This window comes from Tursiops truncatus, chromosome 4 (assembly GCF_011762595.2).
Source record: "Tursiops truncatus isolate mTurTru1 chromosome 4, mTurTru1.mat.Y, whole genome shotgun sequence".
NCBI lineage: Eukaryota > Metazoa > Chordata > Mammalia > Artiodactyla > Delphinidae > Tursiops > Tursiops truncatus.
In genome coordinates this window covers 45710452-45734386 of record NC_047037.1, presented here as the reverse complement: position 1 = coordinate 45734386, position 23935 = coordinate 45710452, and the positions used below count along the sequence as shown (strand labels likewise).

The 23935-nt window shown below is 37.8% G+C and overlaps 1 protein-coding gene and 1 long non-coding RNA gene across 2 annotated transcripts in view; one reads left to right on the top strand and one right to left on the bottom strand.

Annotated features, from left to right (window-relative positions):
• Positions 1-23935, bottom strand: part of SERPINI1 (serpin family I member 1) — a 68434-nt gene that overhangs the window by 15857 nt on the left and 28642 nt on the right. The window contains exons 2-5 of the mRNA XM_004313927.4: positions 11703-11970; positions 10051-10281; positions 7771-7965; positions 5858-6062 (exon numbers count right to left, since the gene is read on the bottom strand). Coding sequence (XP_004313975.3) covers positions 5858-6062; positions 7771-7965; positions 10051-10281; positions 11703-11952 — 881 coding nt within the window. The 5' untranslated portion in view covers positions 11953-11970. The remainder of the gene's footprint in view (positions 1-5857; positions 6063-7770; positions 7966-10050; positions 10282-11702; positions 11971-23935) is intronic.
• Positions 1-23935, top strand: part of LOC117312217 (uncharacterized) — a 233884-nt gene that overhangs the window by 191786 nt on the left and 18163 nt on the right. Inside the window, exon 4 of the long non-coding RNA XR_004526492.2 lies at positions 21218-21392. This is a non-coding gene — a long non-coding RNA (uncharacterized lncRNA). The remainder of the gene's footprint in view (positions 1-21217; positions 21393-23935) is intronic.

Here is a 23935-nt window from a genome sequence, read left to right as displayed (position 1 = left end):
CCTCCTAATCAATACAGATCATAAATATAAGTTTTTAGGCAATGGGCTGTGTCCTTAAAAAAGCTAAGTCTGTAATAGTCACTAAACATTACTTTAGCATCATTTCTGATGTCTGGTTTTAAGAAGAATGAAAAGAGAATGATTGCTATAAACAAGACTCAGACACCAAGAGGAATAATCAGGGGAAAACCAACAGATGAGTAGAAGTATAACAAACATATTAGACTAAGTACTAAATTTTATCTATTTTAAAATAGATACTATTTAAGTACTATTTAAAAATAAGTACTATTTTTATCTTACACTTTAACTTGCACCTAACATTGTTTATTTTGTTTTCCACAAAAAAAGCGGATATTGACTGTGAAAGTAGAAAAAGGGGATGAGTAGGGAAATACATTGGAGAATATATTCAGTGACTTGAATGAATTCTTAAAGTGTTTTCTCTGTGTGCTTTGTTATTTATTTGTTTGTTTATTGGTCACATATGTAGCTTACTATATAATAGGAACTGTTCCAACAATATAAAACAGATTAATTTAACAAAAACAGATTAATTTAAATATCACTACAGCTCTTTGAGGTAGGTATTATTGTCCTCAGTTAATATTTGAAGAAACTGAGCAGCAGAGAGATGGAATAACTTGACCGAGTTCATACAGCTAGTAAGTGGCGGAGTTGAGATGTGGATCCAGGTAGTAGTATATATATCCTGATCTACCTAAAATAAGAAAGTGAAGGAAGATTTCAGTAAGGGTTCTTTTTACTTCTTGAAAGCAGCTTGGTTTGTTTCACACTTTTTAGGCTGTTTAGGTGACAATGCTATTTTAGCTAGATTGAATTTGGGCAAGTTCTCTAATTTCTGAACCTTGGTTTTGGCATATGGAAAATGGCAATAATAATGCCTACTTCACAGTATTGTTGAGGGGATTAAATAAGTTTTCTAAACATCTTAGGATGATGCTGGCTTGTAGGAGGCATGCAGTAAAGGGCAGATATGTTAAGAGTACTTACCATATTGCAGTTATGTGTAACATTCACATTATTATCGATGTTAAGGTGTTGAATATTTGCATTTTAGTAGTGGTGGAGTAATTTGATTAAATAGGTGTACTAATCTCTGCTACTTTAACTGTAAATTTGTCAGATCTAGTGTTTTTTTCATTTTAATATTTGTAGTATCTGGCATAAGACCACATACGTAGGGTGAAGTGAAATAAAATCTAGGTGTCCACGAGAGTGTTTGTTTAAAGTTGAAGACAAGATGTAAACAATTTCCACTTATCCATTCCTTGTCTTTGTTCCTTATCAAACTATTAAAAAATCGCTATTATCCATATACTCTCTCTTTCCTCTTTATATAGACTAATATTAATATAAATAATCATTATCATCTCCCATATACTGAGTGTTTACTATGTCCCAGGCACTATGCAAATCCTTTTATGTCTAGTATCTCATTTAATCATCCCTGTGATAATCTCACACAATCCTATGAGACAGGTATTGTTACCTCTATTCCACAGAAGAACAAACTGAAGTTCAGTAAAGCTAAACAACTTCCCTAATCACACAGCTAGTAGGTGGCAGAATAAAGATATGAACTGAGATCTTTCTGACTGCGAAGTCCTCCCACCCTTAATCACTATAATTCCAACAATGGCTTATTTAAAAACAAACAAACTACAGGAAGATTTTACATTTCACCCACTGATTTTAAAAATAAAAAGCCACAATGCTACTTTTTTAAAACCAAAAGTCATGGCTGTTTTTGTAAAGGCATTTGATGTAATCTTGTATTTGCAATTTTTTATCTGAATAAATTAAAGAGGTATGCGGAGGGCAGAAGCATCGGAGACTAAGCAGGGACAGTGTGGAGCAAGTGTTAGAAAAGAACAAATATATATTACACATAAGGAGATTTATAAAAATGTGTAAGAATTAATCAAATTCTTTGAAGAAAAACCTAATAAAAGCACTCATGATAAAAAATAAAATCAGATGGCTTATGCACTGGTTTTCTTTAACAGACATGAAACTGAAGTGCTTTATTAGTAGACAGTCACTTCAAAATAGCAGGATGGTTTCTGGTTACAAAATAGAGAACACTTATCCTTTGATTTCTAGTACTCTGATCACAAATGAAAAACCTAAGACTACAAAGGTAAGAGTGGAAAGATACTACAGCCAGGTACATCTGCATTCCAAGTATTAGAGATTTCATTTTTATTTTATCAATAGAAAGATCTTTTTATACCTAAGCTGTATCAGTAAGACTGAAAAGTAAGAATATACAATGAAGAGGGTAATTTCATTAGAACCAAGTTTAAAAAAATCCTACTTAGGGAAAAGTATATAAAAAGATTGATTAACAAAAGATAAATACTAGGACTTAAAAATAAACAAAAATAGTAATATTAGATAATAATTATATGATGCTTACTTTATGGCAGGCATCATTCTAAAGTGCTTTTTAGATATTTTACATATATTATATATATATATATATATATATATATATATATATATAATATATACTTTTACATATTAGCCAAACTATTTTTTCTACCATGGATAAATTTTCTACCATGGATAAATTGGAAGAATATTTGGCAATCTCATTTAAATCTTAGAGGTGTATGACTGTGCATAAATCTTGTGGTATTTCACTGGATTTGGTGATATCACATAGAAATAGCAATCTTACCCTCTTCTGAATAGATTCTTGTATTTTGGATAAAAATACAATTTCAATTCAGCAACTGATTCCTGTAGGATTTACTGTTCAGGGGAAAAAATATTAATATAAAAGTAATTGCCTTTCCCCCCTCCCCCTCCCCCCAAGTACCCTATGCCTCTTAAGGGAAAGTATTTTAAAGCAACTTGTATAAAATCTGGTATAATAGAAAGTAAAAGTACCTGTGAAGTAGGACAAGAATGTGGTCAAATTCAGAAATGCACAGTTGCATTTTTAGAGTAATGTCTCCATGTGAAAAAACTATACAAACCCTTTAAGACAGACACTTGAGTAAAGCTGGAGCACAACTATTAGAAAACTTTTACCTTTGCTAAAATTGAGTCACATAAATCACTTCCTTCACTGAACATTTGGTGGGTCCTAATGCTGTAAAATGGAGGGGTGGATAGTTCCCATTGATTATTACCAACACATTGGTATTTGGAAACACTCAATCTCTTAAAAAGGGACACCAAATTTATCTTATCTAGCTACTTAGCCTCCCACTCTATGCATTAGCCATGCAGAAGGAGAATTCATGGAACTCCTGGAGAAATGGATACATGGTAATTAACCATGCCTAGTTTAGTAACAGGCATTAATATGAGCAAGCAAGCTAAACTCTTTCATAATTGAAGAGTATCTCTTAGAGAATGAAAATTTAATTTTCTTCTGCTGCCACATTCAGTTTCTCAGTGGACAGGACCCGAAGGCCACATTTTCTAGTGAATGTGGTTGAATTACAATATGTGATACTTACTAAACATTCCTTTAGAATTCTTTTAAAATACTCTTAAATAATTTTGCATCCCTACAGAATTAAGGCATTTGGAGATGCTGCAGTCAATTCATAGAATTTAATAAAAGAAGCATTAACTCTCTACTGAATTTCTCATATTATCAAAAAGAATTCCTTACAAAAATGCAAGGGAAAAATACAAAATTAATGATAAAAGGTCACTGGATGAAGGTTTAAATCTGATTTAGTTATTTACATCTAATTAATATTTAAAAGTAAATTGTTCTTTTAGAGTTAAGATATATTGTTCATATATTAAATATGTAGATGTCAATTATCATATATTAAAAAAAAAACCTGGTTTTGTATGTTAGATATTCATTGGCTACCTCTCCTTGAGAATAGACTTACAGTGAAATCTTTCTACATAAATGTATTGTCATGGTAAGTTATGCAAGCTAAATATCTTAGCTAAAAAGAAAAAACATTTGGACTATGATTACCTTAATTTTTATATGTAGACTGAGAAGTATATGGCTATATACTATATATGGCTGTATATTATGAACTACATTAACATAATGCATCAATATACGCATATTTCTAGCCAAAAATGTCTACAGTTCCAAATAGCTCTCCTTCATTAACATAATGTAGCAGACATCAGCTAAGTTTTGGAAAAATAAGCATTCATATAAGATGTAATTTTAAATGACAATTCCTGAAATTAGAATAAATATGAATGAGTCAATGAGGTTTTAGTAATTCAATTTTTTTTTTTGCGGTACGCGGGCCTCTCGCTGTTGTGGCCTCTCCAGTTGCGGAGCACAGGCTCCGGACGCGCAGGCTCAGTGGCCATGGCTCACGGGCTCAGCCGCTCCGCGGCATGTGGGATCTTCCCGGACCGGGCCACGAACCCATGTCCCCTGCATCGGCAGGCAGGCTCTCAACCACTGCGCCACCAGGGAAGCCCAGTAATTCAATTTTAATACTAATATTTATCATCCTTCAATATTCATACTAATTAATCATATTTGTGTAATTTTCTTACATGCAATGAATATTGGAACTCTACTTCCACATACACACACACGCACATGTTTATTGGCTGTTTGCGTGTTTTGTTTCTAGCCTAGAATTTATATATTATGTTTATAAATTTGGTTTGCTGGTCTAGCTCCCCTATTACGTTTTAAAGTATTCAAGGGCAGAATAATATCTTTGGTTGGGTTTGATTTTGCAAACACACTGTATCTCTAGGATAGGAGAGAGAACTGACTTTACCCTAGAAGAATTTACAGAAGGAAAGCAAGACCTACAAAAAAGGTAATTTTGTTGTGGGGTGGTAATGTAAATGTACTGTCATAACAGGGAGGTGCATAAGTGAGGCAAAGTGAGGGTCACCTGCTCCATCACACGGTTCATGGAAGGCTTCCTAGAAGAACTGGTGCCAGACCTGTACGCTGAAGGCTAAGTAAATAACATCTGGCAAAGTTATGTGAGGAGGGCACTTTAGGCCAATGCAAAAACATACGTAAAGGGCTTCCCTGGTGGCGCAGTGGTTGAGAGTCCACCTGCCGATGCAGGGGACACGGGTTCGTGCCCCGGTCCAGGAAGATCCCACATGCCGTGGAGCGGCTGGGCCCGTGAGCCATGGCCGCTGAGCCTGCGCATCCGGAGCCTGTGCTCCGCAACTGGAGAGGCCACAACAGTGAGAGGCCCGCGTACCACAAAAAAAACCCAAAAACAAAACAAAAATCCATACATAAAGACCCTGAGGCATAAAAGAGCCTATGGTGTCTGTGGCATAACTACAAGCACAGGGATAGTACCTACTACAAAAAATTGAACGTGGTGAGTGGCCCGAGATAGGGTCGAGGAAGTGGATGGTAGTCAGAACATCAAGGCCCTGCACGGAGATTTTAAGCTTCTTCCTACTTATTTATGGTTGCATCTTGGCACCTAGCCCATGACTTGCTTGCACTTCTTACAACAAAGTAGAAGATTATTTTTTCTCCAGCTATTATCAATTTAAATATGAATGAAATACAGAAGACTGTAGATGCAAATGATATTCAGAGACAATCTGTTGAAAAATCTTCTAAAATGAAGCTAAGAATATTGATTCATATCTGAAACTAGGTCTTGATAAGTAGTATAGAATGATCAATGAGTCAGCCTGTGTCTCTGGGCAGGACTGAATGAGTATGAAAGAATACTTTTTAAAAGATGGAGGAGGTGGAGGAAGAGAAAGAAGAGGAGGAAGAAGAGAGCAACACAAGACAGAATTCAACAGCAGTGGCAAGAGTTTCTCTGCGTCAGAACCTTCATTGATACCCTCCCTCCATGCTATCAGAGAGAGTCACACAGGAACCTCTCACCTGGGGAGGTACACTTCCACTTTTTGCTTCTTCACAGAGTTTGCCCATTCTTCAATCAGCTGTGCTTTGACCAATGGCTCCAGAGTGGCCAGTGGAACTTCCTGTCTGGACAAGACCAGCATCATACTTATCTCATCCCCCTCATAGGGTATTTCCAAGACTTGGTAGATACCACCAGCTTCATTGGAGCCGTCACTAAATTCCCCTAAAAAGAACAGAAAGGTGATAAAAGGCCCCTATCAAGGCTTAACTAAAATGTTTACATTTGTTATAACTTTCTTCCAAAATAGTGTGTAGAATATAAAAAATTCAGGCATCTGAGAAGAAGAGGGTTTATTTTAAAGTAAGCCCTGAAATTCAAGTGAATCCTCAGCCCTACAGAATTTATTTTATTTTAGGATCCCCAGAATTGTTTCACATTTGTCATATCATGTTCTCTAGATTTACTTTTTATTTTTAAATGAGATATCTCAAATGAATATATTTTAAGGATATCACTAAAAAAGTGAAAAGTCATGATTAGAAAAATAAAGCCCTGGATCCAAGCTGGATGTAAATCACATTTACCAATACCCACCTGATTTCTGAGAAGGGAAAAACTGACTACATAATACCTGGTACTCTATTATTACCGCAGCTAAAAGTTTTGAGGCCAAGGTAGCACAGCCAAAGTGAAATCTACTTCATTCGGCAGTAGTTATCCAGAGCATTTGTGGTGATTAAAATCTCCAAATTAGGTAATTAGGTAAATTAGGTAATTGGCTTTGTGTTCTATGAACTTAGCTAAGTTGACCAGGCTTTCACTAAAAAAAAAAAAAAAAAAAAAAAAAAAAAGTCTTTAAAACAAATGGTCCTGCCACTACTTTCAAATTTCCCCCATTTTCAAAACAAACATAATGCTTTTGTTCTGAATATTTTCATTTAACTGATCTAGGTCCTTTAGATGTCACATTAAACATTTTGGTTCTCAAATAAATAGGTATTTCCCTTTCTTATTTTGACTGTTCATTTGATTAACTGTGATTATAATATTTTAATTTTACTGTGTACCTTTGAATAGAATAAAATATTAGTTCTAACATATACTTAGCTTGCAATTACATTTCTGCTTATGACAATAAATAATTACAGTTCAGTATGGTATGGAGAAAGGATTAGCACCCTAAACTTCTGAAAAGGCCAATGAAATATCCCTGAAAACAATGCCAAGGATGCTGACCTGTATCACAAATTATAGACTCTCAGTAAGTGAAACTATGAATGAATAATTACGCCTGACCAAACATAAACAAGTCTGAAAGCAAAATTTTAAAGGAATGCTTATAATTCAAAAAGTAGGGCTTCCCTGGTGGCGCAGTGGTTGAGAGTCCGCCTGCCGATGCAGGGGACACGGGTTCGTGCCCCGGTCCGGGAGGATCCCACATGCCACGGAGCGGCTGGGCCCGTGAGCCATGGCCGCTGAGCCTGCGCATCCAGAGCCTGTGCTCCGCAACGGGAGAGGCCACAACAGTGAGAGGCCCGCGTACCGTACCGCAAAAAAAAAAAAAAAAAAGTGATGAGGTGTCCAAATCAAGAGCTGGTGGAACATATGGCTCACTGAAAACCACCCCAAAGCGAATGACTTTCTGGAGTGACTCAGAACATTCTGACACAGGTCAGGTATTTTCACATGAATAAAGCCACTCTGTAGGTGTAATCAACTTCATAAATTAAGAAACATATTGGAAAACTATCAAAACATATCATATTCACTCAGGATCTAATTAGAGGCCTGTGAAAATGGGGCCAAGAAAATTGAATTGTAGCCCAAACCAGATTGTTGAGAAATCTGAGTAACGAATATTTCATGTTTTTTTCTTAGAAATTTGTTGATACACTGCAAGAAGAGAGAAATAAAAGCCAAACTGTCTTACCATAATAAAATTCTCCTTGTTGATACATCATTGGAATTTGGACTTCACTTTCATCATCTTTAGTGAAGGAAAAAGTTCTGGTATTTTCAGGTCTAAATTGTGACTTCCAATTCCCTTTGAAATAAACAGCATTGATGAGGGCCAGATGAGTGACGGCGTCAAAATCCCTTGGGGATACCAACTCTTTCAACAGACCTATTCAGGAAAAAATGAATGGATGAAAATTCATATTAAATTTGAAGGTGAAAGGAAACCAAAAGATTATCAAACTACCATCCAAGAGAGTGCTTGAGATGAACTTTATATCATTATAAAATTTACAATAAAAATTAAAAGTATCTAACTTTAAAAGGAAAAAATGTAACACACACACACACACACACACACACACACACACACACACAAATATACTTACAGACTAAGGGCATCTAAAATACCGTTATACACCACCTAAAATAACACTAACTAGTAGTATCTTGACATTTGCACAAACTACAGAACCACATACAACAGAATCTCAGGCTTTACTACTTTCTAGTTGCAATCTTAAGACAGATTAAACATTCAACAGATATTTCTAAGTTTATTCTTGAACAATGTACATGATCAAAATGTCATCCAATTCAAACTTTTCCCCCATGTACATTGGATATCTATCAGATATAACAACTGCTTTTGATTAGGTGAAAACAGATGAGTAAAAGCCAACTTAACTAATGATACCTTAATTTTTATCACTTATAATGTTCCTTTCTAAATCCATTTTGAAAGACATTGGGACTTTATTAATGGCTGAAATTGTTTAAGAAGAGTTTGGAAATAAACAGCTTTCAATAATCCAATCTAATGCAGCTGAATTATTATTCTTATTCTTTGAATGTTAAAAAATAACCATGTTTCTTTTATCTTACATTTTAATTTCACAGTTAGAAAAGATAGGACCACATTCACTCCGTATTCTCTCATTTTATTAGTCATAGCACGTCTTTAGGTACTTAAGAAGGTGCCTCAGCATTTGGGGGAATATAGAACAAAGGGTATGGGATGATGGTCTTTTGTTGTTGTTGTTCCAGCATAAAATGTATTAGATTAACATTATTTTCAGAGTTTTGACAACATGAATTAATTAATTTAAGGAACAGCCATAGTAATCTACTTTCAATTTGGTCTCATTTTTTTATTCTAATTTCAATTATTTTGTTGGTAAAATCGGAAAATAAAATGGTAAAATATGAAACATTTGGAGAGCTTAAATAGTTTTTTTTTGTTTTTTTTTTTTGTCGGTACGCGGGCCTCTCACTGTTGTGGCCTCTCCCGTTGCGGAGCACAGGCTCCGGACGCGCAGGCTCAGCCGCCATGGCTCACGGGCCCAGCCGCTCCGAGGCATGTGGGATCTTCCCGGACCGGGGCACGAACCCGTGTCCCCTGCATCGGCAGGCGGACTCTCAACTACTGCGCCACCAGGGAAGCCCCCCTAAATACATTTTAAAAATATGATTTAGAATTAAAATTTGAAACAAATGCATCCTTTTCTAATTCCTCTCCATTTGTTTGGGCTTAAAATGGGCTGCTCTTTTTTTTAAAGGAATCCTGTACAAATTTTTTGATTAGCAATCAAGTTCTGTGGTTTAAAAGCCAACAAATATCTTTAAACTCTCTTACTCTATTTTAATCATATTGGTAAGAGAGCCAGCAACTGTGATTCTAACTAGTATCTAACTTATTAAATGGTCAGCCCAAGCAAAATTCCATACAGTAGTTAAGATTACCATTCGAATGAAACTCACCAACTGGAGAGCACAGATTTCATATTAATTTATCAGTACCAATATTCTATACATGCCAAAAGAATCAACTTTTTCTCAAATATTTATTCATAAACAATGCTTCTAAAATAGGCTGTAATCAGGGCTTCCCTGGTGGCACAGTGGTTGGGAGTGCGCCTGCGGGTGCAGGGGACGTGGGTTCGTGCCCCGGTCCGGGAGGATCCCGCATGCCGCGGAGCGGCTGGGCCCGTGGGCCATGGCCTCTGGGCCTGAGCGTCCGGAGCCTGTGCTCTGCGACGGGGGAGGCTGCAGCAGTGAGAGGCCCGCGTACCGCAAAAAATAATAATAATAATAAAATAAAATAGGCTGTAATCTATACAAAATAATTAGTAGATACTCAACTAAATGCAATGTAACATTCAAAATGTAAAAGGAACGAGGGGACAAATAATTTCAGAATTAAAAGGGAGTTAAAACTAAGCTATTAGAGAAAGAAAGGAACTAAATGACTTACTATTTGTATTATTCTCCACCCACTTATTGATATGGTTGGCCACAGCTACATTTTGACCGAAGTCCACATGATTGACTTCTGCGTTAAAGTACTTTTTTATCATTTGCAAAAACTCATCATTGATATGAAACCCATTTTGCACAAAGAGAGCATTGGCAATTTTCATCACATACTGACTCTCTTCAGCAGTCACCATGTGAGAAAGATGCTTCAAGAAAGAAAATTCTTCACCTGCAAAATGACAAAAGATAAGTTTATTAGTGGAACAAACACAGTGAAAGATCCTGGAGAGTGGAGGAGCACGAAAACACAGCAAGGGGGATTAATAGAACAGAGGCCCAAAGGAAAAGCACTGGCTTATTCGCCGCACTGACATGGTAACTCCGGAGGTTCCAATATTTGTGCTGTTTCTAGATGTTCAAATTAACTTTTTGAAGTTTAGTATTATCAACTGATATTATTTTCATTTTAATTCACTTTCTTGGTAAAATCTATAAAGTAGAGATACTTGGATTGTTTTCTTTCAAAAGACTTAGGTTACTTTAATTAAATGAGTTATTTTAGATGATCAGAAATAATCTGTTTCTGTTATCAAGTTTAATTTTCTAGTTTAAAAATCAAAATATTCCTTTCAATTTTACTTTAAGTAGACTTTTTTTTAACCTTACAACTAGAAAATCCAATTGAAATTGTTTTAGTTCTCAACTTTTTAATGAGTTAATTCACATGTATATTAGAAACATTAAAATAGAAATTATACATCATTGAAAAGTAATTACAAAATACGTTTTGGTTAGAAATTTTCTCCAGTACAAAAATTTTTCATGATAATACAACATTCAAAAAAACCTCTTGGGACTTCTCGGGTGATGCAGTGGTTAAGAATCCTCCTGCCAATGCAGGGGACACAGGTTCAAGCCCTGGTCCGGGAAGATCCCACATGCTGAGGAGCAACTAAGCCCGTGCACCACAACTACTGAGCCTGCGCTCTAAAGCCCGCGAGCCACAACTACTGAGCCCATGTGCCACAGCTACTGAAGCCCACACACCTAGACCCCGTGCTCCGCAACAAAAGAAGCCACCACAATGAGAAGCCCGCGCACCACAACAAAGAGTAGCCCCCGCTCACCGCAACTAGAGAAAGACTGAGTGCAGCAACAAAGACCCAACGCAGCCAAAAGTAAATAAATAAAATAAATAAATTTATAAAAAAAAATTCTTGGATGCCATTTAAATAATGAAGGTACTGTTGGTTTTAAGTAAAAATTTCTGATATTCTTAGAGCATAATGGTTTTTTTATAGTACTCATCACAGTTATAATTTCTCATTTATTTATGTGATAATTGATTAATATATGCCTCTCCCTCTAAACTGGAAACTCCAACAGAGCAAGAACATGTTTGCTTTTGTTTATCATAGTGAGGTTTGTTTAAACAATAATAATAAAAGATACAATTTCCTTGGATTAACTCAGCCAGGGATACAGCTAGGAACTAAGAACTTTCTTGGGTTTCCTAATGGTTCTCTTATCCATATCACCTCAGTGAGACCTCTTTCTTACTCTTTGTAAATACTGCTGCCTCAGGCATAAGGCAACATAACTGAGTTGAATGTTAATGTCAAACCATCTTGAGAAATTAAGCACACTTACCATTTTTCAGGCTATCATATCCCATTGAATGACGGATTTCTTTCAGGGTAGACCCTTGGGCCCCAAGTTCCATCATTCCCATTGCAAGGGTGACACTCAGTGGAGAGAAGAGAATATTTTCATCTTCTCCAGTGGCTCGAAGATGGTTATACATATTCACTGACAACTCAGCAATGGTTTCATCAGTGAAAGTGGTCCCTGATGCCAAGCTTTGCAGAACCAGCAAAGAGAAGAGTCCAAGGAAAGCCATGTTGGAATAGTTTCAAGCCTGGAGAACAATATTTTACATATGAATATTAATTACCTCAGAGAAAGGGACTGAAAGGTAAAAAAAATAATTTCATGGCAAAGTTGTAAGTAAACCAAAAGTTTTTAAACATATGGAATGTTAGTGTCTCTATAACAAAAAAGCCCATTAAAGGATTTGTTGGAAGATCCTGTTAAGTCAATTAATAGTCAAATGAGCGAATAACACTGCCAAGTCCTGAGGATACTCCCAAGAACAAGATAGCCCTGGTCTCACCCTCATGGGGCTGAGTATATATAGATATATATTCAACAATGTTTGGTGAGGCTAATTTATCAATTTTCATGGCCTCATCATGCATATTTCAGTCATGACTTTGAAACAATTCACTCTAGTGTACACTAAACTACACAGGGACAGGACAATTAAGATGAAAACCAAAAGGTATTCACAGGGTTTAAGAAGAATTAGTGAAGTTAGGCATTTGAAAATGCCCCTTTACCCATTTACTACAATTTATGAAATTAATGTACCATGCAACTGGGTTACCAACTAGTGGGGAGAGATCAACACACATTTGCCAGGAGCCCCAGTTTATTCAGCCCAGACTGCAGAACCCACAGGAAGTGGTAACTCAGAGAAAAAGCAGATTTGGCACATCCTTATGTGGTTTTCCTTATTTATTTATTCCCTAGCAGGCTGCTGCCCTCAGTGACCATCTCTGTGCAGGGAGACGCCTCCCTCTTACAACAATGTCCTTTCATTCTTAGACTTACATGACCATTTCAGCTTACATCAATACTCCAGTGATTTTATTTAAATGACTGTTCTAAATATCAAGCTTATCTGGTACTTGAACCGTGTTCTCTCAGGAAGAGAAAGCAGTGTCAGTGCCCAGATATCTCAGAATAATATTCCTGCCGTTTGGCACACCAGCATTCCACACGCTCTGTCTCCCCACAAACAGTCTGACTGGCACACATTGGGGACAGGAGTCCCTCTTTCCTCACATTCTCACACTTTGTCACTCTAGGCATCTGAAAGGTAAACTGCCGATTCAAACAGTTAAGCAGCTTCCTTGTTCTTGATCTTTAAAAAAAAAAAAAAATCATTAAAACAACAGGTAAATGGGCATCATCAGAAAATCTACAAACAACAAATGCTGGAGAGGGTGTGGAGAAAAGGGAACTCTCTTGCACTGTAGGTGGGAATGTAAATTGATACAGCCCCTATGGAGAACAGTACAGAGGTTCTGTAAAAAACTAAAAATAGAATTACCATATGACCCAGCAATCCCACTACTGGGCATATACCCAGAGAAAACCATAATTCAAGAAGATACATGCACCACAATGTTCATTGCAGCACTATTTACAATAGTCAGGTCATGGAAGCAACCTAAGTGTCCATCGACAGATGAATGGATAAAGAAGATGTGGTACATATATACAATGGAATATTACTCAGCCATAAAAAGGAATGAAATTGAGTCATTTGTTGAGACGTGGATGGATCTAAAGGCTGTTATACAGAGTGAAGCAAGTCAGAAAGAGAAAAACAAATATCGTATATTAACATATACATGTGGAGCCTAGAAAATGGTACAGATGAACCGGTTTGCAAGGCAGAAATAGAGACACAGATGTAGAGAACAAACGTATGGACATCAAGGGGGGAAAGTGGCTGGGGTGGGGGGGGTGGTGGTGGGATGAATTGGGAGATTGGGATTGACATGTATACACTAATATGTATAAAATGGATAACTAATAAGAACCTGCTGTATAAAAATAAAATAAAATTCAAAAACAACCCAGGTAAAGTGATATTGAGCAAACACATTTGGAAAACTGTATTTTGTTAGTATGAAGCATTAACAGTCTCCACTACTCAGTTAACAGAGTGCACACATGTTTAACCTAAGAGCGGTGCATTTCCTACAGGTTTTTGAGTCAGAATGTCCCAATCAGCCCTGTAATATTTCTGATTCCAATTTCAGAGAATTTTGCCTGACCACTTTGCAAGTCCTTCATATTTTTGGGTTCAGTTTCAGGTATCAGTTTTTTGTCTGAGAAGTTCCAAGTCCCCCTGTATCCTGCCCCCCACTTTTGTATTAAGGTTTAAATAATTCTTGCTTGTTTAGGAAGGTAAAGCTCAGCCTATATGTAAATATGAACTCTCACAACGGTGAGGAGGCTGAGAATAGCTACTGGCGGGAGATGAAGTACGTTGCTGCAGAACAGAGTCTGCAGTGCAGGCAGCATCGGGACAGAAGCCAGATGCCAGAGCACGGCTGTCCTGCTCGTCCGCTGGCCTAGGCCATTGATGGGAGGCTGCTGTGACATTCTCTCTTCCTCTGTCCTCTCCAGGGAAAGTGAAGTGGAAGAGATGAGTTTTCTCTCTCTCTAGTTTCAGATGGAAGAAATATAGCACGTGCTCTTCTAAGTTGAAAGAGAACTTAAAACATATCCGGTATTTAATACTTAAGATGTAATAGTGTTTAGAGGAACTCTGAAATCCAAGTCTGGTTCAAAAGCCCCTGCTCTTCATCATGACGCTATGCTGCTATCTGACGTGCCATCTTCACTCTACCAAGCAAAGACTGGTAGAAAGAAATGCTTTCATTTAATGTTATCTAGTACAAGACCAAGAAATTAAACTCACTGTATGAGAGTAGTATCTGTCATTCAATAACACAACTATTGCAAAACCACTGCATTTCACATGAGGATTACATTTTAAGCTAATAAAAAGATTTCATTCATATAAAACAAAAACCTATTGCCAACCAATAAGCATCTCAGAAAGTAAGGCCAAGTCTATTGTGTTTGTAGGCATTTTTATTTATGTATGTACCATGAGATAATAATAACAGCTGGCATATGATGTATGACCTGTGACAAGTCATGTGCATTCTTTCAGTCTTGGCGCCACTCATGAAATGAAGATACCAATCCCTACTCTGCACAATTATTAAAGAAATAAAGGAGATAGTGTGTGTGTCTGAAGCACTCATTTTAAGCTACAGGTTATACTAATAAAGGACATTATCATTAAAAATATGTTTTCTAGGTTTGTATACTTGCTAATTCAAGCAAGAGGCTATAGAGTCAAAATGAGTATTTTATGATTCCTGTTGGCCCATGGAATGTAGCACCATTACCCATTCACTCAGCCAAAACTGATAGAGGTATCATGAAGATACCAAAATTTATAAGGACAGGCTCTTGTCTTTAGGGCACTTACATCATTGTGCAGCAGGGCATGATCCATTACAGTGGTTCTTATCTTTTTAAGAAAAGAGATGCTTTTAAGAATCAGGTGAAGGGTAAATCATCTCCTCAAGAAATGCACACATGTGGAACAGAACATTACATTCACTGGCCAGGATTTTGCTGGCCTCGGGTTAGGAACCCCTGGTCTACAGCAGATGGTCCAATGCAGGAAGGAGAAGTGTTTGGTGGACCCACAGTTCTGCAACATTGCCTTACTGGGGGAAAGAGATGTTAAAACCACTCATGTCTCTTCAAGCTTCTAGAGGATTCCTGGAAGGAACACCCGTATGTTTGTGAGACAGGGCTCTTCCCAGGGTAGCAAGCAGCAGGACACTGAGTCATATTGGGAAAGTCCTTAATAAAGATTTAAAGAACTCTGCTCTGGAAACACACATTTGAATTATGGTTAAGTGATCTTTCCTTCTTTCAAAGGAAGTCTGGTGCAGCCTTTTTGATCCCACCTACTCCACCCCTGGCCCTGGCCCCCTTCACCTCTGCCACCCCAGACTCCTCCTTATGAGTGTGTTTTTTTTTTTTTAATATTTATTTATTTATTTGATTTTGGCTGCGTTGGGTCTTCGTTGCTGCACGCAGGCTTTCTCTAGTTGCGGTGAGCGGGGGCTACTCTTCGTTGCGGTGCGCGGGCTTCTCATTGCAGTGGCTTTTCTCGTTGTGGAGCACGGGCTCTAGGCATGCGGGCTTCAGTAGTTGTGGCATGCAGGCTCAGTATTTGTGGCTCACGGGCTCTAGAGCACAGGCTCAGTAGTTGTGGTGCACGGGCTTAGCTGCTCCGTGGCAGGTGGGATCTTCCCGGACCAGGGCTCGAACCCGTGTGCCCTGCACTGGCAGGCGGATTCTTAACCATTGCGCCACCAGGGAAGTCCATGAGTGTTTTTTCGTTTTGTTTTTTTCAGAGGAGAGGGGACGATTTCCTTTTCCCCTTCTAAGCATAGGCATCCTCCACGGACCTATGCCTGGCCCTCTCCTCTGTAATGCTCTTCTTACTGCTGCTCCTGTGAACTTCTCTCAAAACAAAAAGGTGCTTCAACTATTATCCCTATTCATACTATTCCCAAATAAGTAAAATTCTAGCTCCGGCTTAATTTTTATCTTCATTTCCGACGTGCATTGCAAACTGTTCTTGCGATATTTAGTCTTTTACTCTTGCCAGCACTTTAAATTCAAGGTGGCTCAGATAAGAATCTTTGTCTTATCAATCACACCCACTCTTTTTTATTTCCTTAAAACATCAAAGTCTTTGACTCTTCCCCATCTCTTTTCCCCTTATGTTCAATGAACGTCAACCCTTATTCCATACCGCATCCCTGACACTTCTCCTAGCCATCGTCCATGGCCATTGCCCTGGTCATGGTGGCAGTTCTTCCTCTTAATGCATTCCCAAGGACTCTATCAATGACTCTCAGCCGTTCTCTGAACTCCAACATTTGCATATCCTCCAGATGAACTGTCTTGATGTGCTCTTATGAACAGATATTCTTATATTTACAAAACCTTAGGCTTGCCCTTATGCCTGGAGACTAAAGCCCCAAATCTTGAACATAACCCACTGCACTGTGTTCCAGCATTTCTTTCTATCCACTACTCTCCTTCCTGGATGCTGCAGTTCTAGCCAGAATCCCCTTTGCAATACATATCCCAGAATTTCTCTCTCCTGTTGCCGGCTTGTGGAGTTTTCTTGCTCTAACTGCTTCAACCTGGTTCCATATGTTCAAATCCTAACCACTCCTCAAGGTTCTGCTCCACTTCCTTTTCTTTTATGAATACCCTGCTAGGTCTTCAGTTAAAACAACTATTTCCCCCTTTTTTGAAATCTTGGCATATTTTATCTCTACCTCTCCAATAGCATGTACTACTGTTGCCTTCTATTACAGATAATTCCATACATGTGTCATCTCGTCTCCTAAGCTTTTTGAAGGCACAAATGGAAGTGCATCCATCTTTTTTTAAAAAAATTAATTTATTTAATTTATTTATTTTTGGCTGCATTGGGTCTTTGTTGCTGTGCACGGGCTTTCTCTAGTTGTGGTGAGCGGGGGCTACTCTTCGTTGTGGTGCACAGGCTTCTCATTGCGGTGGCTTCTGTTGTTTCGGAGCACGGGCTCTAGGAGTGCGGGTTCAGTAGTTGTGGCACGTGAGCTCAGTAGTTGTGGCTTATGGGCTCTAGAGCACAGGCTCAGTAGTTGTGGTGCACAGGCTTAGTTGCTCCACTGCCTGTGGGATCTTCCCGGACCAGGGCTCAAACCCGTGTCCCCTGCATTGGCAGGCGGATTCTTAACCACTGTGCTACCAGGGAAGCCCCTGCATTCATCTTTTATATCTTCGGATATGTAATGCATTACACATAGTAGGTGCCCAATAAATATTTGTTGAATGAATACAGCATGAGATATAAAGGCCCACACAGCTGCATTAGAAGGAACAGCAAGAGGGGCTGCTGCTTCTAAATTCTCCAGGCTAATTTAATTTGAGCCCACAGGTAGTAGCTCATTTCCATTTTTTATTCCCTTGATAAAGTGTTTCCTTATTGAGTATGAGCCTGTCTTTCCAGCCTGACAAAGTGGCACTGTCACCAATGTCGGCATAATGCAATGGCTGGACATGGGATGCATTAACAAACAAGTATACCACCTTGAAAAACTGCAAAAGGTGATGATACCCAAATGTTACTGTATTAACATTCATCTACAAAATGCCAGGGCCCCACCATTAATCATAATAATCAACGCGTTCTAAAATACGTTACTCTCACACGGAGCGTTACTTTGTAGATTCATTACTTTCAAGTTACTGAATAAAATGCCTTTACATAAAAGCAAGTGGCTGCAGTACCAGACTAGCAGGAGACTGTGCTGTTGTGCTAGAAAAGGCAAAGGCAGCTGAGCTGTGAATAAACCACATTCATTCTTGCAATTCTCCTCCCATTGCCAGTAGTAAGGTAGGTTATGGGCACGTGTACGTGAGTATCCTGCTTCAGAAAACACTTCATTGAAACAGGTCGGAGAACTAAATCTTCTGGTAATCGAGGTATGAGGAATCACAGAGCTAAAGCTAGAACAATAAAAAAAGATAGTTTTTTTTAACTTCCTTGGTAATTAGTCTTATTTATAGAGAGGCTGATTATTCATATATGAAACATTTCTTTTTAGATAACCCAATTATTTGAAATTTTAAAAAAACGGTTTCATAATTTTGAGTTGAGAAAACAAGGGAGGTGCTCTTTAGAAGGTGAGACGAAAAGCTGAAGAAGGTCCTTTCTTCAGCAGGCAACAGGCATGGGAAATAACTAAGGAGAAATGCCTAATGCAAAGAACACTGTCTTAAAGCCCTCTGGCCTATTAATTCTCAGATTTTTGCATGTAAAGGACTAGTAATGTTTTAACTGAGGGAACCGATATAGGGTTGCTAAATTTTTATTTTACCAAGTAAATATATTGGGATGGGGGCAAAAAAAATTAACAAGAATAATGACTCTTACAATCACATGAAGGAATGAACACATCAATCACATGAAAGAATGAACACAGCAATCACATAAAAGAGTGAACGTTTCAACATGAAAATAAGACAGTCATTTAAAGTGGATATATTTGAATTCATGAAGGTTTTGTTTGTTTATTTGTTTGTTTTTTCCCTCATGGGTAGGCACTGAGTGTTTGGAAATCACTACTCTAATTTTGGTTAGCAGTAGCTCACTTGATGAAATTTGGAACAAGTTGAATTTTCCAGGTCTGTGTTTCCTGATTTATTAAGAGAAAGTGTTAACCTAGATCAGCAGCAATGAAGCTGGAAAATTTTTCAAAGAACTTGTCACATACAAAAAAAAGAAATCATTACCTTGTGAAACAATATGTATTTAAGCAACCTATAATTTAGCAAATTTCCTCAACTGTAACATGCACGGTGTTCATCCCCACCCCCAATTTTACCTTTTCTGAAATTGGAGTAAGTCTTATAATCAATGTCCAGCTGGCCCTCAGACAGAGAGGCAAATTGTGTGACTGTTCCCATTGCCTGTATAAGTGTCATAGCCTGGAAAAGTGTGAACTTTAGGCTATTTGTCTATCCTTATTCTCTCAGCTGACTTATTTCCACTGATGCTGGCTCCCATAATTAAGTTTTTTGCTTCAACTTGGATCTAGAATTATCAGGACCATACTATGATGGCAGTACTTAAAAGAAAGAGGACCACATACAGGGACGAGAACAGAAAGGAGAATGTAACCTACTGTAAGTGAGGCAAGCATGCATCACTAGAGAAATGAACCAACTGATTTTCTTGTAAAACAAAAACCAGATTTTTTTCTAAAGCACCCAAGAACAGAAGACACGTGTAAGAGTTAATTTGCACTAGTAGATAAATCTTTTGTCCTTGGGATATATACAAAGAACTGTCTGTTGGATCCCAAGCAGTACAATTAAAGGCAGAAGAATTTGCCAGATTTCTCAGGATAAATCATAGTGTTTTCAAAGCAAGAAAAGGTGAATTACCTATGCATGCTTTGTGAAGGACTATTGTTCAGGTGCTAAGCTGGCAAAAGCTTGCTGTTAACTTTCAAGATTAGCTGTATACGTACATGGGGATGGATAAATCAAAGAATCAAATGGAAGTGTAAAGAACACATCACTATTCTTTGAAATGCCTTAAGATTACATTTTCAATCACAACAGCACTAAAAAGTTTTGATCAGAAAATACATTATGGGGCTTCCCTGGTGGCGCAGTGGTTGAGAGTCCGCCTGCCGATGCAGGGGACGCGGGATCGTGCCCCGGTCCGGGAGGATCCCACATGCCGCGGAGCGGCTGGGCCCGTAAGCCATGGCCACTGAGCCTGCGCGTCCAGAGCCTGTGCTCCGCAATAGGAGAGGCCACAACAGTGAGAAGCCCGCGTACCGCAAAAAAACAAAAACAAAAACAAAAACACATTATGAAAAGTATAATGTCATATGCATGATAAATGATGGCCCAATGTAATTCAGAAGAACGATAAGAAGACTTAGATTTAAACTCTGATTATTAAGGGAATAATATGCTATGGTATGAATAAATATATTCCATTGTGCTATTTTTAAAGAGAAGTGTATATTTTTTTCCTTTTAAAATGTTCTTTGTCCTAAAAAAGGTGTTATGAAATTGAGATGTGTCTTAAAGCCAAGAGGTCAGAAACAAGGAAATAAGAGAAACAAAGAGGTTTAATTCTGTAATTGCAACATCTATGAAATTCTGATGTAAATGAATTAATCTTCTCGTCTTTTTCTTTCTTTCGCTTCTCCCTTCAGCTATTCAGCCCACTGTGACCCTTTTCAATAGTCTCTTAACTTAGAGTTTTCAATAAGATACATCTTTAGGTTCTTTTTCCTGTTCTATTGAATCAAGCAAAAAAGAAAGCTCATCGAGTATCTCTCAAACAAGGAGAAAATGGCCAGGCAAATCAAAGAAGCAGAACTAGGGAGAAAGTAACCTATAAAGATTTCTACCCTAAAACAATTATAAAAGACTCGGAAATGGACCAAGATGATTACTGGGCATCTTCAATGAAAAACTATACATTACCTAGAAATACCCTTCCAAGTTTTCTGACTACGGGTTTGGGCCCTTCATAGGCTTTGAACAATTTTAAAATTCTCTAAATTGCAGAGAATTGATAGTGATGCAAATGTCTATAAAAATGCACAGTGTACATGGATGGTGGGATGCAACTGATTATTGTCCTGTGGATATTGACCAGTTTTGCACCTGTTAAACAAACATATTTCAGTATTCCTGACAGACTTATGTATTCATCTGCTTTCTGGAGTCTCTCGTGAATCGTTTGTAACATCTTACTGGATCTCTCACTAATTAATGAGCTAAATAAAATCTCTGACATCTGTTCATTTTATATTTGTATTAAAATCAAGACTATAACCTTTTAAAAAATAATTTTCCTTTAATTTTTTAAATCAAACTTAGAAAATTTTCTTTTAAAAAATGTTTAGGACTTCCCTGGTGACGCAGTGGTTGAGAGTCCACCTGCCGATCGATGCAGGGGACACGGGTTCGTGCCCCGGTCCGGGAAGATCCCACATGCCACGGAGCAGCTGGGCCTGTGAGCCATGGCCGCTGAGCCTGTGCATCCGGAGCCTGTGCTCCACAACGGGAGAGGCCACAACGGTGAGAGGCCCGTGTACCGCAAAAAAAAAAAAAAATGTTTATTTTCATGGGATACCTCAATAATCAGAATAGGAAAGAACTGCAATATTAGCCTTTTCTGAATCACTGAATATTCCTTAATTATTGGTTGAATCAGTATTGTACCAGTGGTATCCCAAAGTGATTTGGTAGAATTCTGTGGCTTGGAATTACTGATCATATAGCAGCCAGTGCTGAGCTGGCTCTGCTATAGGTTTAAAGTTCTTGAGTATTTTGCATGCATCCAAGAGGTAGATTAGGGCTGGAAGAGTCTATGGCGGGCTGCTCATTTAGGGACTAACTAGTCCTAGAAATGTGGAGAAATAATCAAAGGAAGCTACAGTGCCAAAACTTCCCAGAATTTATAAAGTGCTTTGGTATATATTAATATAATTAATATATAGTCCTCAGGCTAATTGGAATGAAGATGAACAGTAACTGAGAAGCTTGCCTTTCTTTGGAAGTACCGAAGGCTTCCAAGGAGTTTTTGAGTTTTCCCAGTAACCTCCCTGGGCCACATCATCTATCTCGTAGGAGATAGGGGCTATAAACCTTCAAGAATATTTCACAACAAAAATAGCCTCTTGGCTATTTTTTTTTGGGGAAATTGTTTTGACTCAATAAATTGGGAAATTGTTTTGACTCAATAAATAAATGCTGGATAGATAAATCTCTGGCCAAAAGTTTTGGGAAATTGTTTTGGGAAATTGTTTTGACTCAATAAATAAATGCTGGAAATTGTTGGGAAATTGTTTTGGGAAATTGTTTTGGTAAATTGTTTTGGGAAATTTGGGAAATTGTTTTGACTCAATAAATAAATGCTGGATAAATAAATCTCTGGCCAAAAGTTTTCCTACCTTAGGCCATAAGAAATTCTCAAATTAAAATCCAAAATATTTGATTACTCTGTATCCTTCAGAAAGTTAGAAAAATGTGGTCCAACAGAACTCTCTGCGATGATAAAAATATTACGTATGTGTTCTTGTTCATAAGGTAGTCATTTGACACTAGTAACTATTGGGTTTTGTAATGTGACTAATGCAACTGAGGAACAAGAATTTTACTTTTGTTGAATTTTAATTAATTTAAACAGCCACATGTGGCTAGTGGTTACCATATTTGAAAGTACAGAGCTAGAAGTAGGCTAAACAGATTTAGTCTTCAGTAACATTGATTCCTGACCATAGTACAAGTGTTTGAATCAAAAACAGAAAATCAGTCGCGAGAGCCTCACAAAACGCGTCTCTTTTTAAAAACATACTCTCTTTCTTTGAGAGATCTCAACTGATAAGGAGGCTCCTTTTGGAATTCCAAAGGCATTTGGTTACTGCTGGTGACTACTGAGGAAAACAAAGTCAATGCCCCCAAGAACCAGTGAGCTGGCAGGTCCTTAGCCCTCCTGGAACTATGATTTGGGCTCTCCATTAAATGGTAATGAATGATTCTGCTTGGCACAACTGGGGGAGACTTCCTACTGGCCAGTGAAAGACTTCCTTTGGAATGTGCTGTTGGGAAAGCTAAACAAGTGACACACAAGCCCTTAGGCAAAATTCAGTGAACAGTTTCAGAGAGACAGGTTAAAAAGTCATCATCTATCAAGGTCATGCATGGCCCAAGGCCATTTTGGAACTAAGCCATACATTAATGGTCTCAGCTTACCCATTAATGTTTTAAGAAATCCCTCTGCTTGCTCTCTTCCCTGGCCTGAAGGTTTAGCTGTTTACAAGATTGTACCTTTCTGCTGGAAACACCTTGTCCAGCCCCTCATTTTATACATGAGGAAGGGAAGTCATTTATATGGAACATCTTCTTGTACACAAAGGATATTTAATGAGCTACTATGGATGTTTAAAAAAAAGCCCAAAACTTCAAATGTGAATACAGAATTTCATTCACTCGTACGATAAATATTTATCCTTGACAACTAGTTACTAGGGATGTAGAGGAGAACAGGGTGACACAAGAGATGCCTCTGGGGTATTTTCCTTCATGTGTTAGGTCTACATTGTTCAAAGAGATATTCACCTTTTTATTCAGAGCTTCAAAAATATTTGATTTTCTAATTTTTCAATATTAAAATGTTGCTTGTGTAATAAAGTTTTTAAAAGTTGGATGTGTCCCTAAAAGTCTAAAAATACCCAGATGTAAGGTTGCTTCTCAATTATTTTGCCAGTGGAGGGAGTAGTAGCCTGACTCATCTTTCAGTCATTCACTAACACTTGAGTACACCCTGAAAGGCTGAGAAATGAGGTGAAAAATCCCGAGAAGTTATTTGGTGCACCAACCTAAAGAAAAAATTCTCACAGAAAGACTTTCAGAGCACTCAAAGCCAGTTTTAAACTTGTCTTGATAATTACAGTCAGAAGTGTAAAAACACTATTGTAATGTGATGATATCCTAATAGAGGACAGTAGTGGTTAGGGCTCCTGGCCAGACACACCAAAGTATCCCAGATACTAGGTATTTATACTCGTATTTTTATTAAATTATATTTGGGTTATAATTACAGTGTTTCTGTTTCTCCT